Raw genomic sequence first — 12,500 nt, forward strand, 5'->3', positions numbered from 1 at the left:
AGAAAGGACACAGCCATACCTTCATCCCCTCTGGCAAGACAGCTCCGACCACCAGCACCAGAGCAGAGCCACTATTACAACCATTCCTATGAAGGGGACGGAGAGAATAGGGGACTCAGACGGAGGACAGGAGTTCTGGGGGAAAGAAAGAAAAACAGGGGGATCGCAGGGATGGAGGGAAGAGGAGGAGAAAGAGGAGGGAGGTAAGGGGATGAGAAAAAAATGAATAAATCATAAAGTAAATTAAAAAAGCAAAATAAAAACATGACAGACAACAAGTAAACAAACAAAACATTATGCATGGAGAGATAGACATATAGGTACACATGCATATTGACATTAAAATAAAACACCAAATGGTCATATAAGAAAAGAGGTCAGAGAATGACATGAGAGACAGACATAGATAGATAGATAGATAGATAGATAGATAGATAAATAGATAGATAGAGAGAGAGAGAGATAGACAGGTAGAACAGACAGATAAATGTAGACAAAGAGATAGAGAAAGCAGTTTGATCATCAAGAGACATCAAATTTGTTCAGAATTTGATAGTGTGCGTTGTTGTAGGTTTGTAGGGATGCATGGCATGGTTAGGTTATGAAGGTGCATCATGGGCGCAGATGGGGTGAGGCACAACAGAAAAAGCCATGGCATACCACACAGGGGGAGGGGAGATAGAGAGAGACCACGATTAGATACACACCAAAGATGGTTAAAGGCAACGTGGGGACCTCAGGGTTTACTGGTACGCGTTTCAGGTCCCCGCAAACCAGACAACCAACCAGAGGACGCCATGTTGCCGTTTAAAGATCTCTGCTCACACTGAATTGTGCCCCCCACTTCAACCAGTTATATATCCAGCAGCAGGGATTCTGGGAGTTGTAGGCAACACTACAGTGTGGGTGAGGGGTTAATCACAAGAGGAACTACAAATATGGAGGACAGGTGAGTGACATGAGACTAGTCGAGACTACAGACAGTTACATTCCAAGGTGTTTGGGGGCCGAGGGCTGGTGGCCAAGCTACCTTAAGGAGATAAAAGACTGTAGACAGCAGGGCCTGTATCGATAAGGCAGCATTAGTATTGTTAGATGTTTGAATATATTAGTGAACCTCTATGTAAGTGCACATTGGTACACAATCATCTGTTTTACAGACATGTAAAATTACAATTTAGTTATCTGGGCTGAAGGAATTTTAATAAAAGGATTTAACCCTCTAGGCGCCACAGTCGACTTTAGTCGACAAGATGCGGTACTGAATAAAACGGCCGATTTAGTCAAATAGGGTGTCATATTTCGTTCGACCTCCACTCCACTAGATGGCAGACATGTCATACGTCATCCGTGAGTCGAAAAAAAGTCATGCTTTAAACAAAACTTTCGCTACAGCTGCAGTGAATCAGTCGCGTGCAATACCGAGCTAGTAATGCGTGTGAGCTACTTTATCAGAGCCGATATTGTCAACGTCAGCGTAGCATTTGCATTAGATTATAGTCTAATGGCATTAAAAAAAGTTTACCTGAAATGAAGTGTTAAGGTCTTCTATTCGCGGACCCTGATTCTGAAGGGGAATATCTGCCTTCAGAAAATGACAGTGATTCGCTTAGTGAGGCTTCAGATGCGTCCCTGCCTTGCAATGATGCAGCTGGACAAAGTGAGAGTTTACTCCATAGTTTAGCTTACACCAAGCACAAACGTTGAATCGTTTGCCCAATGTCACTGGTGGGAATAATGTTTCACGGGTTCGAGTGTTCATCGGGAAGTTAGCAGGGTGTTAGTGGTGTGGCGAACGAGGCTGGAGGTAGCCTAATATCCATAGCTAGCTTCTGTCTTCTGAACGTGTGCCTCTCCACAATCGGGAGGCTTAACGGTAACGTGGTGGAGCCTTTGTCTAATGCCACTGGGTATGTTAGACGAGGTCGAAGTGCTCATAGGACAGTTAGGGGAACGTAGTGGCAGTGTGGGGAGTCGCAATGAGAATGACAGTAGGCCCTAGTCCGAGCTGCGCAAATTCTCCACTCGGCCTTGTGAGGTAGATCTGGCCATGCTGCTCGCATGGTGGAGGTGGTGACACTCTCTCCCTCTCCCTCTCCCCCACACACACACATTAGGTCATGCATAGTCTATCACAAGATGATGGGAATGCCGGCCCTGTATGGATAGGGATAGGGAGTCATTATCTCTACAGCAAAAGGCCTGCTACATAAAAAAAAAAATGTCAGCCATTTATTAGTAATGATTTACACTGTTGATTTGCTATCTATTTCCCTGATCATTTAGGACATACACTATGTGTTCCTTTTTGTGTGTTTATGTCCTTGTGATGTGTGTGTCTTTGTTAGCTAAGAAAAAAAACAAAAAAACATCAACAAAAACAACAAAAAGAAAAAAAATACTAACATTGTCTCTTGTCTTGTCTCGTCATCTCACTCCTGATCTGTGCCTTGCCGTGGCAAATGAGCTTTTGAACTAAACAGGTTTTGTCTACTTGTGTTTGTGTGTCATCTGAATAATATATATGTGCCCCATACATGGAATCAGAGTGCCTACTGTATGTAGTAAATGGAAAATCTCTACAGCAAAAGGCCAGTCTACCGCTACATGCATTTGGTTTGTTTCTGACATTTATTAGTAATGATTTACACAGTTTGTTCACTACTTACTATTTACCTGAGCATTCAGTATTGTGCAATATAGCATACAGAAGGTGAGGGACATTTTGGGGGGGGAGAAGTGGTGCATTTTATCATTCAAACATGCGACTTTTCATGAAAATTCTATAATCCAAGATGGCCGCCACCATATGACGTCATAATATGCAAATTAGATATAAACATTTAATCTCTACATAAACTTTGGGTCATCCTTAATATTTCTCTAATTTATAGAAAGTCTATCTCTTATCACTTTTAAGATATAGCCTTTTGAAATGAAGATGTCAAAATTGATCGTTTCGGAAAAAAACCTCTGGCGCCTAAAGGGTTAACAATAAGATATTTAAGAAGACACTGGTCTTACAAGACTAAGTATATGAGCACACAAACACACACACACAAACACAAGTATGCACATACACACATATTCATATATTCATCCACACACACACACACACACACACACACACACATACATAATACATAGCCCCAATACGAGGCCCCAATACGAGTAGACAGAATTTTGAAAGCTGTAAGACATTTTCGACACAAATCACGTCAGACGTGGTCAGCCCATCAAGCGAGTGCAACAAGAAGACACTGGACACACACACGTAGCTGTGGTTGGCTAGCTCACATACACACACTTAACTGTGGTTGGCTTGCACATGTTAGCAACAGAGTTAGCATCATGGGCTGACAGACAGAGAATGTGTATGGGTTAGCATAGCAGTCCTCATGCCACCTACCAGAACTGGTAAGTGTGTGTGTGTGTGTGTGTGTGTGTGTGTGTGGTGTTTTGTTCCTTCTTTGTTGACTCCAAAGCAAAACATTCTTTTGTTACATGCTTTCATCTGGTTTAGTATATGATACACACACAGTCCACACAATACTCTTTTTGTCTTAAACTTCCTTGTTTCACCTGTTTGACCTTTGACCTTTGCACTCACCTGGGTCTTCCTTCCGGCCAGGCGTTGTAGCTCCGCCCTGCAGCGCTGAAGCTCCGCCTCCATCTCCGCCCTCTCCCTCTGACTGCTGTCGTACAGACCCTGGAGTTCCTGCAGCTCCTCCTTCAGACTTTCACACTGACAGAGGGGGATAGAGAGAGATGGAGGAGAGAAATGGAGACACAGAGAGAAAGAGAGAGTGGAAGATGGTGGATGATAAAAACACAAGAGAGCATAAAAGATGGAGGAATAAGACCGTGGTGAAGATAGAGAATCGTCTCCTGATGACAGACGTTCACAGCGCGGGGCTGTTCCCTGGGATTCATTTGGAGGAAGGGGCAGTTAACTGGGCTCGGATCATCACATTCACTGCTTTAGGAGTTTCTCCACCAGGTTTGCTTTGGGTTTGTGATATCCCAAATGCCAGAATGGAATCTGAAACTATTTCACCAGCTATGTATTATTAGTACTAACATATTTAATATTATATTATCTATTATAACATCCTCCTTATATATTATACCCTCAACATGTTTAATTCAGAATTTACTATTAATCCAAAATTCACTATTAGTGGTCTAGTCAACTACGAACAGGCAAAAGTCAAAATATAATAGAACAGATTAGAATAGAATAGACTTTATAGAATAAAACATAACAGAACAGAACAGAACAGAACAGAATAGAATAGAACAGAACAGAATAGAATAGAATAGAATAGAATGGAACAGAACAGAATAGAGTACAGAACAGAACAGAACAGAATAGAGTACAGAACAGAACAGAACAGAACAGAACAGAACAGAACAGAACAGAACAAAACAAAACACAACAGCAGACCTGTCTCTCCACCTGCGTTGCCCTCTCTTCAGCCTGCTGCAGCTGCTCTCTGAGTGACCACACCTCCTCCACGCCCCCGTGCCAGTTGCCTGGGGCGACCGGGTGCCCGTCAAACGACACGTCCTTCTGGACACTGGTCTCCACCCTCTGGCCGGGTGGCAGTGCCATGGTCATGTAGCCTCCGGCCCTCACAGCCTCCACGGGCGCCTCAGAGTCCACGACCCGCTCACCTGCCACGTCTGAGGCCCGCAGGGACAGGTAGGGGTCAGGGGAGCTGGGGAGAGGGAGAGAGGGAGAGAGGGAGGAAGGAAGAGAGAGACAGAGAAAGAGAGGGAGGGAGGGAGACAGAGAGAGAGGGAGGGAGGGAGACAGAGGGAAAGAGGAAGAGAGGAGAGGGAGAGAGGGATAGAGAGAAGAGGGAGGGAGGGAGAGAGGTGAGGGAGGGAGAGGGAGGGAGAGAGAGAGAAATCTTAAAGAAATCCATATAAAGAATGGAAGAAATTCGGGGGGTATCATAGTTTGGTACAAAAATGAATATGACAACAAAATAATTCCCATTAAAAAAGGTAAAACCCATTTATGGTTAAAAATCCAAAAAGAAGTTTTAAATTTGAACCAAGATTTTTATCTCTGTGCAGTTTATATTCCACCATCAACCTCCCAATATTTCGATGCCAACCTTTTTGAGGAGCTTGAAAAAGAAATAAGTTATTTCCAATCCATAGCCCAAGTACTAATATGTGGCGACCTCAATGCCAGAACAGGCAAAGAAATTGATTATATTCCCACAGATGGAGTTGACCAAATATTCGGTAATAGAACTCTATATTCTCAGGTAATCCAAACACAGAGAAAGAGTTTTGACAGCAAATAAATGCCAGTCGAACTAAATTGCTACGTGTGTGCAAAAGTCTTGTAGGTGTTTACATTGTAAATGGGAGATTTAGAGGAGATTCTTTTGGAGGATTTACACTCTCTTCTTTCCTCGGTTGCTCTGTGGTTGACTATTTCATCACTGATCTTGATCCAGAACACATAACTGCTTTTATGATAATGCCACAACTACCTATTTCTGACCACTGCCAGTTAATACTACACCTGAAACGGTCAGATATTAAATTTAATTCACAAAATTTTGAACCTAAATTATTCTCACTTCCCAAAACCTTTAAATGGACAGACAAACATGTGTCAACATATGAAGCAGTCATCAATAACAATAAACAAATTATTGATAATTTCATTATGACCAAAAACCAACTAAATGCTGAGAACGTAAATATGGCCTGTAACCACCTAAACAATATATTAATACATTTAGCAAAAACAGCTAATGTAAAACAAATCTCTAGTATGAAAGGAAATAGAACAAAATTAAAAGAGAATTGGTTTGATATAGACTGCAATGCAGCAAGGATAAAGTTAAGAGAGTTATCCAATATTAAACATCGAAACCCAAACAATACTGATAGCAGAACAAGATATCATCTTGAATTAAAAAATTATAAAAAATTGATAACAAAACAAAAAATCATCTTACATGTCCAAAGAACTAGACAAAATCCAACAGTCAATTAATCAAAACACTTTCTGGTCAAATTGGAAAAAAACTAACAGGTGCTGGCAAGTCTGAGACTCCAATTAAAAAAACAGCCAGATATGGATGAACCATTTTAAAAATCTTTACCAGAACCCAGAAAGCATGTAACTTGAACCAGGACAACTCAGAATAATAAAAAAACAAAAGTGTTTGGAGGAAACCATCAAAGATTACCAAAATCCCTTAGACATGTCCATCACAGTAATTGAATTAAAATACAAACTTAAAAAACTTAAACCTAGAAAAGCTTCCGGTATTGACCATATCTCCACTGAGATGCTAAAATATAGCAACTCAAAACTCAAAGAAGCCATAACTAAATTGTTCAACCTAGTTCTCAACAGTGGAGTCTTCCCCTCAATTTGGAATAAAGGCCTTATTACCCCTATATTTAAATCTGGTGATAAATTAAAGCAACACCAAAGAACTTTCCCTCTGTCGCATGCACACTATTTGTTTATCCAGCACTGGCTTTGCAAATAACAATGCCCACAGACAAGGTAGAATATTTTACATGACATCAAAGTACGATGTATTGCAACATCAGATATAAGTCAAATTTGTAGTTTCTTATGTCTCATTCCATCGAACTACAGATCCGCTACCCGATCTGGCAAACTTACATAGTGCGGTTATAGCCGATAGAGGGCCGCGAAGCGAATGCAGAATTGCCGTTCACCCTGTTACAAGTTGATGAACCACTGAAACGATTTTGGAAACATTATTTTAAGGTACAAAAAACTCTTTGGTGTTGCTTTAAATCCAAACAATTACCGAGGCATTTGCATCACAAGTAACTTAGGAAAGTTCTTTTGCAGCATCATTAATAAACGAATTCTAACATTCCTTGACGACCATAAAATTCTGAACAATAGTCAAATTGGTGTTCTACCAAATCATCGAACTTTCGACCACATATACACACTTCAGACACTAATAAATAAACATGTACATAACTCCAAAAAGGAAAAAATCTTTGCATGCTATGTAGATTTCCAAAAAATCCTTTGATAACATCTGGCATAAAGGTCTATTCTTGAAAATGTTAGAGGCGGGAATTGGAGGGAAAACGTATTATTTGATAAAAACAATGTATGAAAACATAATATATATAAAATATAAATAGTGTTCGGTTAGGAAATAAAAGAAAAGAGTTCTTTAAACAAGAACGTGGAGTAAGACAAGGCTGTAGCTTAAAGGGAAACTTGGCAGGATTTCCCCCTCGGCTGAATAAATTGTGCATTATGCTATTTCAAACTGTGGGAAAAGGTAACGATAAAGCACATGGATTTGTTTACAAGCTAGCGAACGGTTAGCATAAGTTTGGTAGAACTATGTGGATGTTACAAGGTAAGAAACACGATTTAAATCGAGTTTCTTGTTTCTCACTTCTCTTTCCGGGACGGTAGTCTCAATGTTGCAAGGTTGGTTTTCCCTGGGGACGCTAGGGCGAAGGGAAAGTCACCATTTTCACCGGAACAGGTCATTTAACCATCCAAATGATTTCTAAACGGGTTTATTACGTTGAAATAGTTGCCAAGTTCCCCTTTAAGTCCAACATTATTCAATTTATATATTAAAGGAACCATATGTAAGAAATGTATTTCAATTAATCATAAAATGGCCCTGATATGTCACTAGACATTAAGAAATCATGTTAATTTCAAATACTCGGCCAGGATATTGTCATTTAAAAAGTTGCAGCCCTCAACTGATGTTGTTGTGTTTTGTCATGCCATGTTGTGTTTTGGCCTGATGCGCCACCCTCCACCTATCTACTAATCACAAAGTCAGTAGTGTTTTGCCATCTGGGTTGGCAACCTCGAGTCAGGGGGGAGGGGGAGGGGGAGGGGATACACCGCACTACAGTAATTTGAAAGTGATTGCAGTACCAGTTTTGGCCACAATCTTACATATAGTTCCTTTAACGAACTTGCCACATTGTTAGAGAAATCAGCTGCTCCTGGACTGACTCTCCATGACAAGGATGTGAAATTTCTCATGTTCGCCGATGACCTGGTTTTACTTTCAACAACAGCGGACGGGTTGAGACCAAATTTAGACATTTTAAATCAATATTGCCAAACCTGGTCCTTAAAAGTAAATTTAAATAAAACCAAAATAATGATATTCCAAAAGAGAGCACGACACCACTTCTGAAAAAGGCTGTGTGTGTGTGTGTGTGTGTGTGTTGTCTCTCTGCATTGCAGTACTTGACTCATGTTAGATTCATTTCTGTCATAATTTATTCACTCACTCACTCACTCACATTCTCTTTCTCTCTCTCTCTCCCTTACATGCGCTCACATGTTTCATACACACACCTCTTTCTCTCTCTCTCTCTCCTCCACCTGTTTCATACACACACCTCTTTCTTTCTTTCTCTCTCTCTCTCCTTCACCTGTTTCATACACACACCTCTTTTTCTCTCTCTCTCTCTCTCAAATTCAAATTCAATTCAAAGGAGCTTTCTTAGCATGACTGTTTGTATACAGTGTTGCCAAAGCCAGTGTTACAGATAACACAGTAGAATAACAAAAGAAAGAAAATAGACATACATGAGTGTGAATAGACACATGAGTGTGTGTGTGTGTGTGTGTGTGTGTGTGTGCGTAGGTCCATAAGTACACATATATACATGTACACACATATATATATATATATATATATATATATATATGTATGTATGTGTCTCTCCTCTCTCTCCTTCACCTGTTTTATACACACACCTCTCTCTCACTCTCTCCTTCACCTGTTTCATTCACAAATCTCTTTCTTTCTCTCTCTCTCTCTCTCTCTCCTTCACCTGTTTTATACACCTCTCTCTCTCTCTCTCTCTCTCTCTCGCTCTCTCTCTCTCCTTCACCTCTTTCTTTCTTGCAAGAGAGTAGCTCTCTGAGTTTCACTATGCAGGCTGCTGATCCTAGAACAATCATGCAGGCAGTAACCACCACACACACACACACACACACACAGTGACATTTAAGAATACTAGAAGTAAAAACAACATGCCTGCCCAAGGCACAGGAAGGAGAGTTTCAGCTATACTATGCTATTAGCAAATACCTGAGTTGTGTCACACATGCATGCACAAACACAAACACACACACACACACACACACACACACACGCTCACACTCACACTAACATATAGACACACACACGCACACACACACTCACACACACACACTCACACATTGACACACACACACACACACTTTTTCCATCTCTGTGAGGCACTTTCCTTCTCTCCCTAACCCCCCTCCTCCTCTGCGGCACAGTCTTAAGCACCGCAGTGGCAGTGTTAACGTGAGAGGACCACACACACACACACAGAAACTCTCATGCAGGTTAAACATCAGCGTTGCCCGGGGGAGGAAGACTGAAGAAAGATGCAGTGCAGCCACACCAAGAGAGAGAAAGCACAGAAACAGTTTGTATGTGTGTGTGTGTGTGTGCGTGTGTGTGTGTAGAGGGGTGTAGAGGGTGTGTGTATGCATATGTGTGTGTGTGTGTAGGCAAATGTGTGTGTGTGTGTGTGTCCGTGAGTATGCATATGTGTGTGTGTGTGTGTGTGTGTGTGTGTGTGTGTGTGTGTGTGCGTGTGTGTGCGTGTGACCCAGGTGTGTGCGTGTGAGCATGTGTGTGTGTGTGTGTGTGTGCGTGTGAGCATGTGGATGTGTGTGTGTGCGTGTATGTGTGTGAGCATGTGTGTGTGTGTGTGTGCGTGTGAGCATGTGTGTGTGTGTGTGTGCGTGTGAGCATGTGTGTGTGTGTGCGTGTTAGCATGTGTGTGTATGTGAGTGTGAGCATGTGTGTGTGTGTGTGTGTGCGTGCGTTTGAGCATGTGTGTGTGCGTGTGAGCATGTGTGTGTGTGTGTGTGTGCGTGTGTGCGTGTGAGCATGTGTGTGTGTGTGTGTGTGCGTGTGTGTGTGTGAGCATGTGTGTATGTGGTTGTATATGGATGTGTGTACAGAAGACAGTCCCGCTCTGTATCGCACTGTTGATGTCAACCCTATACAGCCACCGTACTGAAACACACAGAACGAGGGAGGGGAGCTGTGATTTGAACACACACACATAGTACACATACTCTACACACACTTACAGAGCCCAACATACTCTCAGAGAGTAATAAGGGACTCAGAAACTCTGTGTGTGTGTGTGTGTGTGTGTGTGTGTGTGTGTGTGTGTGTGTGTGTGTGTATGACAGAAGCAGTGAAATTACCACACACTGTCAAGACCAGCACCACACATACTGAATACAAATGTTTAATGGGGCCCATATACTGACTGAGAGAAACGGGGGGACCAGGGAGAGAGAGAGAGACAGAGAAAGAGAGAGAGAGAGAGAGAGAGAGGGAGGACATATAATCCTGATGTATGGACTTGTAGGGAGGTTATATTAACATGGACAAGGGAATACACTGAGTGAAAAGAGAGAGAGAGAGAGAGAGGGAGGACATATAATCCTGATGTATGGACTTGTAGGGAGGTTATATTAACATGGACAAGGGAATACACTGAGTGAAAGAGAGAGAGAGAGAGACAGAGGGAGAGGGAGAGAGAGAGAAAGAAAGAAAAAGAGAGAGCGTAAGAACCTACTAAGGGTGAGCGTGAGAGAGCGTAAGAACCTACTAAGGGTGAGCGTGAGAGAGCGTAAGAACCTACTAAGAGTGAGCATGGGAGAAAGAGAGAGACATGGAGAGAGAGGGAGAGAGTCATAGAGATAGAAAGAGAGATAGAGAGAGAGAGAGTAAAGGGCAGAGAGGAGAGATGTCCAGTCTCCTGGTGTGTGTTCTTTGTTATTTCGGTCTCTCTAGTCATTGATCACAGAGGCCCGTGTGGCAAGATAATCCTACGCTGACCCCGCCATCACACGCTCGCGCGAGCTGGACCATGCCAGCTGATGTGTATATATGCCTCCCATTTCACCCCCTTTGTTTATAGATGGTTTACATTTCACCACCTTTGACGTATACATGGTTTACGTTTCACCACCTTGTGGTCACTGTCAAAACCACATAGTCCAAATATTGACCTAAAGTAACAGTGGTGTTAACGTGCAAAAAAAGATTTATGATTAGTTGGATGGGTTGATTGACAGATGGCACACCCACTCACCTGGTTTTCTGCTGCAGAAGGCGGAGCTTGTCAGTCAGCTGTTTGTTGTTATCCTTGAGGATCTTGCACTCCTCTGTGAGCGTGTGACACTCATCTTTCAGCTGGTCCACCTCACCTGACCAATCACAGAGTAGAGATCTGGTCACATGACAGTGAGTAAGTAGCCTGTAAAATGTAGGGTCTGGGCACTCACCGTTCGCAGTGCTCAGTCCGAGGGGCGGGATAATCAGTTGTCTTTCAAATTCCCTCTGCACGCAATAGGACAGCGGCAGCGCTATGAGTCCCATGCGTTTCCCATCAGCGGAGCTAGTTGGCTAGTTCAAACGTTTGCCAACTTAATAAAAGCTTCACTCGTGTCACACTGTTCGCCAACAGCAACATCCATTTTATTTGTTTTCAAGTATAGCAGGGAATTCAAGCCAAACCGTTGCAACTCTGCCATCAATCATTATGTTAAGCCCACCTAACGACTCTATACACGATTTCATTGGCCTGATTAAGTTTCGATTTCTGGAGCTCACAAGCCAACAGAGAGTTGCTAGACTAGCCCTGGCAGCAAATGTAATTGTAATTTGCTGCCGCTAGGGGCGCGTCTAGATTTCTAGGCTAGTGAATAAGATCACATCTGCCCAATCACGGAGCAGTAACTGGGTGAATAGGAGGTATGGTGCATGATAACAGTAGACAAATCAAGTCACACTTCAAACTACCCTGGCCAAGCTTCTTTCCAGTCATCCCAACATTCATCATATGGTTACACACACACACACACACACACACACACACACACACACACACACACACACACACACACACACACAAGCCCATGTGGTATCTCTTTCTATATCATCATATAAACAATTATAACATTTTAAATCTGACTGACATCTAGAACAATAACAACTGCAACCACATTGACCACTGTTTGCCCTCTTATGGATAAGTGCCCTTCCTCAGGGCAACACGAGAGGAAAGATGGATAAGTGCCCTCCCCCAGGGCAACACGAGAGGAAAGATTGAGTGTGTGTGTATGTCTGTGTGTATGTGCATGGTGTGTGTCTTTGTGTGGGTGTGTACATACTGTATGTGTGTATCAGACCTTCAGTCTGCTGGTACAGTATGTGTGGGGATGTGTATGGTGTGTGTGTGTATGTGTGTGTGTGTACGTAGGTGTGTATCACACCTGCAGCTGGTGTGTGTGGGGATGTGTGTGGGGATGTGTGTGCGGTATGTGTGTGTGTGTGTGTGTGTGTGTGTGTGTGTGCGGTATGTGTGTGTGTGTGTGTGTGTGTTTGTGTGTGTGTGTGTGTGTGTGTGTGTGTTTGTAC

At 42.5% G+C, this 12,500-nt stretch overlaps 1 protein-coding gene across 3 annotated transcripts in view; it reads right to left on the reverse strand.

Annotated features, from left to right (window-relative positions):
• Positions 1-12,500, reverse strand: part of LOC125310653 (coiled-coil domain-containing protein 136) — a 62,836-nt gene that overhangs the window by 8,620 nt on the left and 41,716 nt on the right. The window contains exons 5-8 of one of the 3 annotated variants that reach the window (XR_007196332.1): positions 11,173-11,287; positions 4,448-4,721; positions 3,611-3,745; positions 20-86 (exon numbers count right to left, since the gene is read on the reverse strand). Coding sequence is in view for 2 of the 3 variants with exons in the window: in XM_048268274.1 (XP_048124231.1) it covers positions 22-135; positions 3,611-3,745; positions 4,448-4,721; positions 11,173-11,287 (638 nt within the window). In the remaining variant the exon portion in view is untranslated. Of the gene's footprint in view, positions 1-19; positions 136-3,610; positions 3,746-4,447; positions 4,722-11,172; positions 11,288-12,500 lie in introns of all 3 variants that reach the window. The other 2 variants (XM_048268274.1, XM_048268275.1) reach the window with 2 other exon arrangements.

The sequence above is a fragment of the Alosa alosa genome, chromosome 17 (genome assembly GCF_017589495.1).
Source record: "Alosa alosa isolate M-15738 ecotype Scorff River chromosome 17, AALO_Geno_1.1, whole genome shotgun sequence".
NCBI classification, from domain to species: Eukaryota; Metazoa; Chordata; class Actinopteri; order Clupeiformes; family Clupeidae; genus Alosa; species Alosa alosa.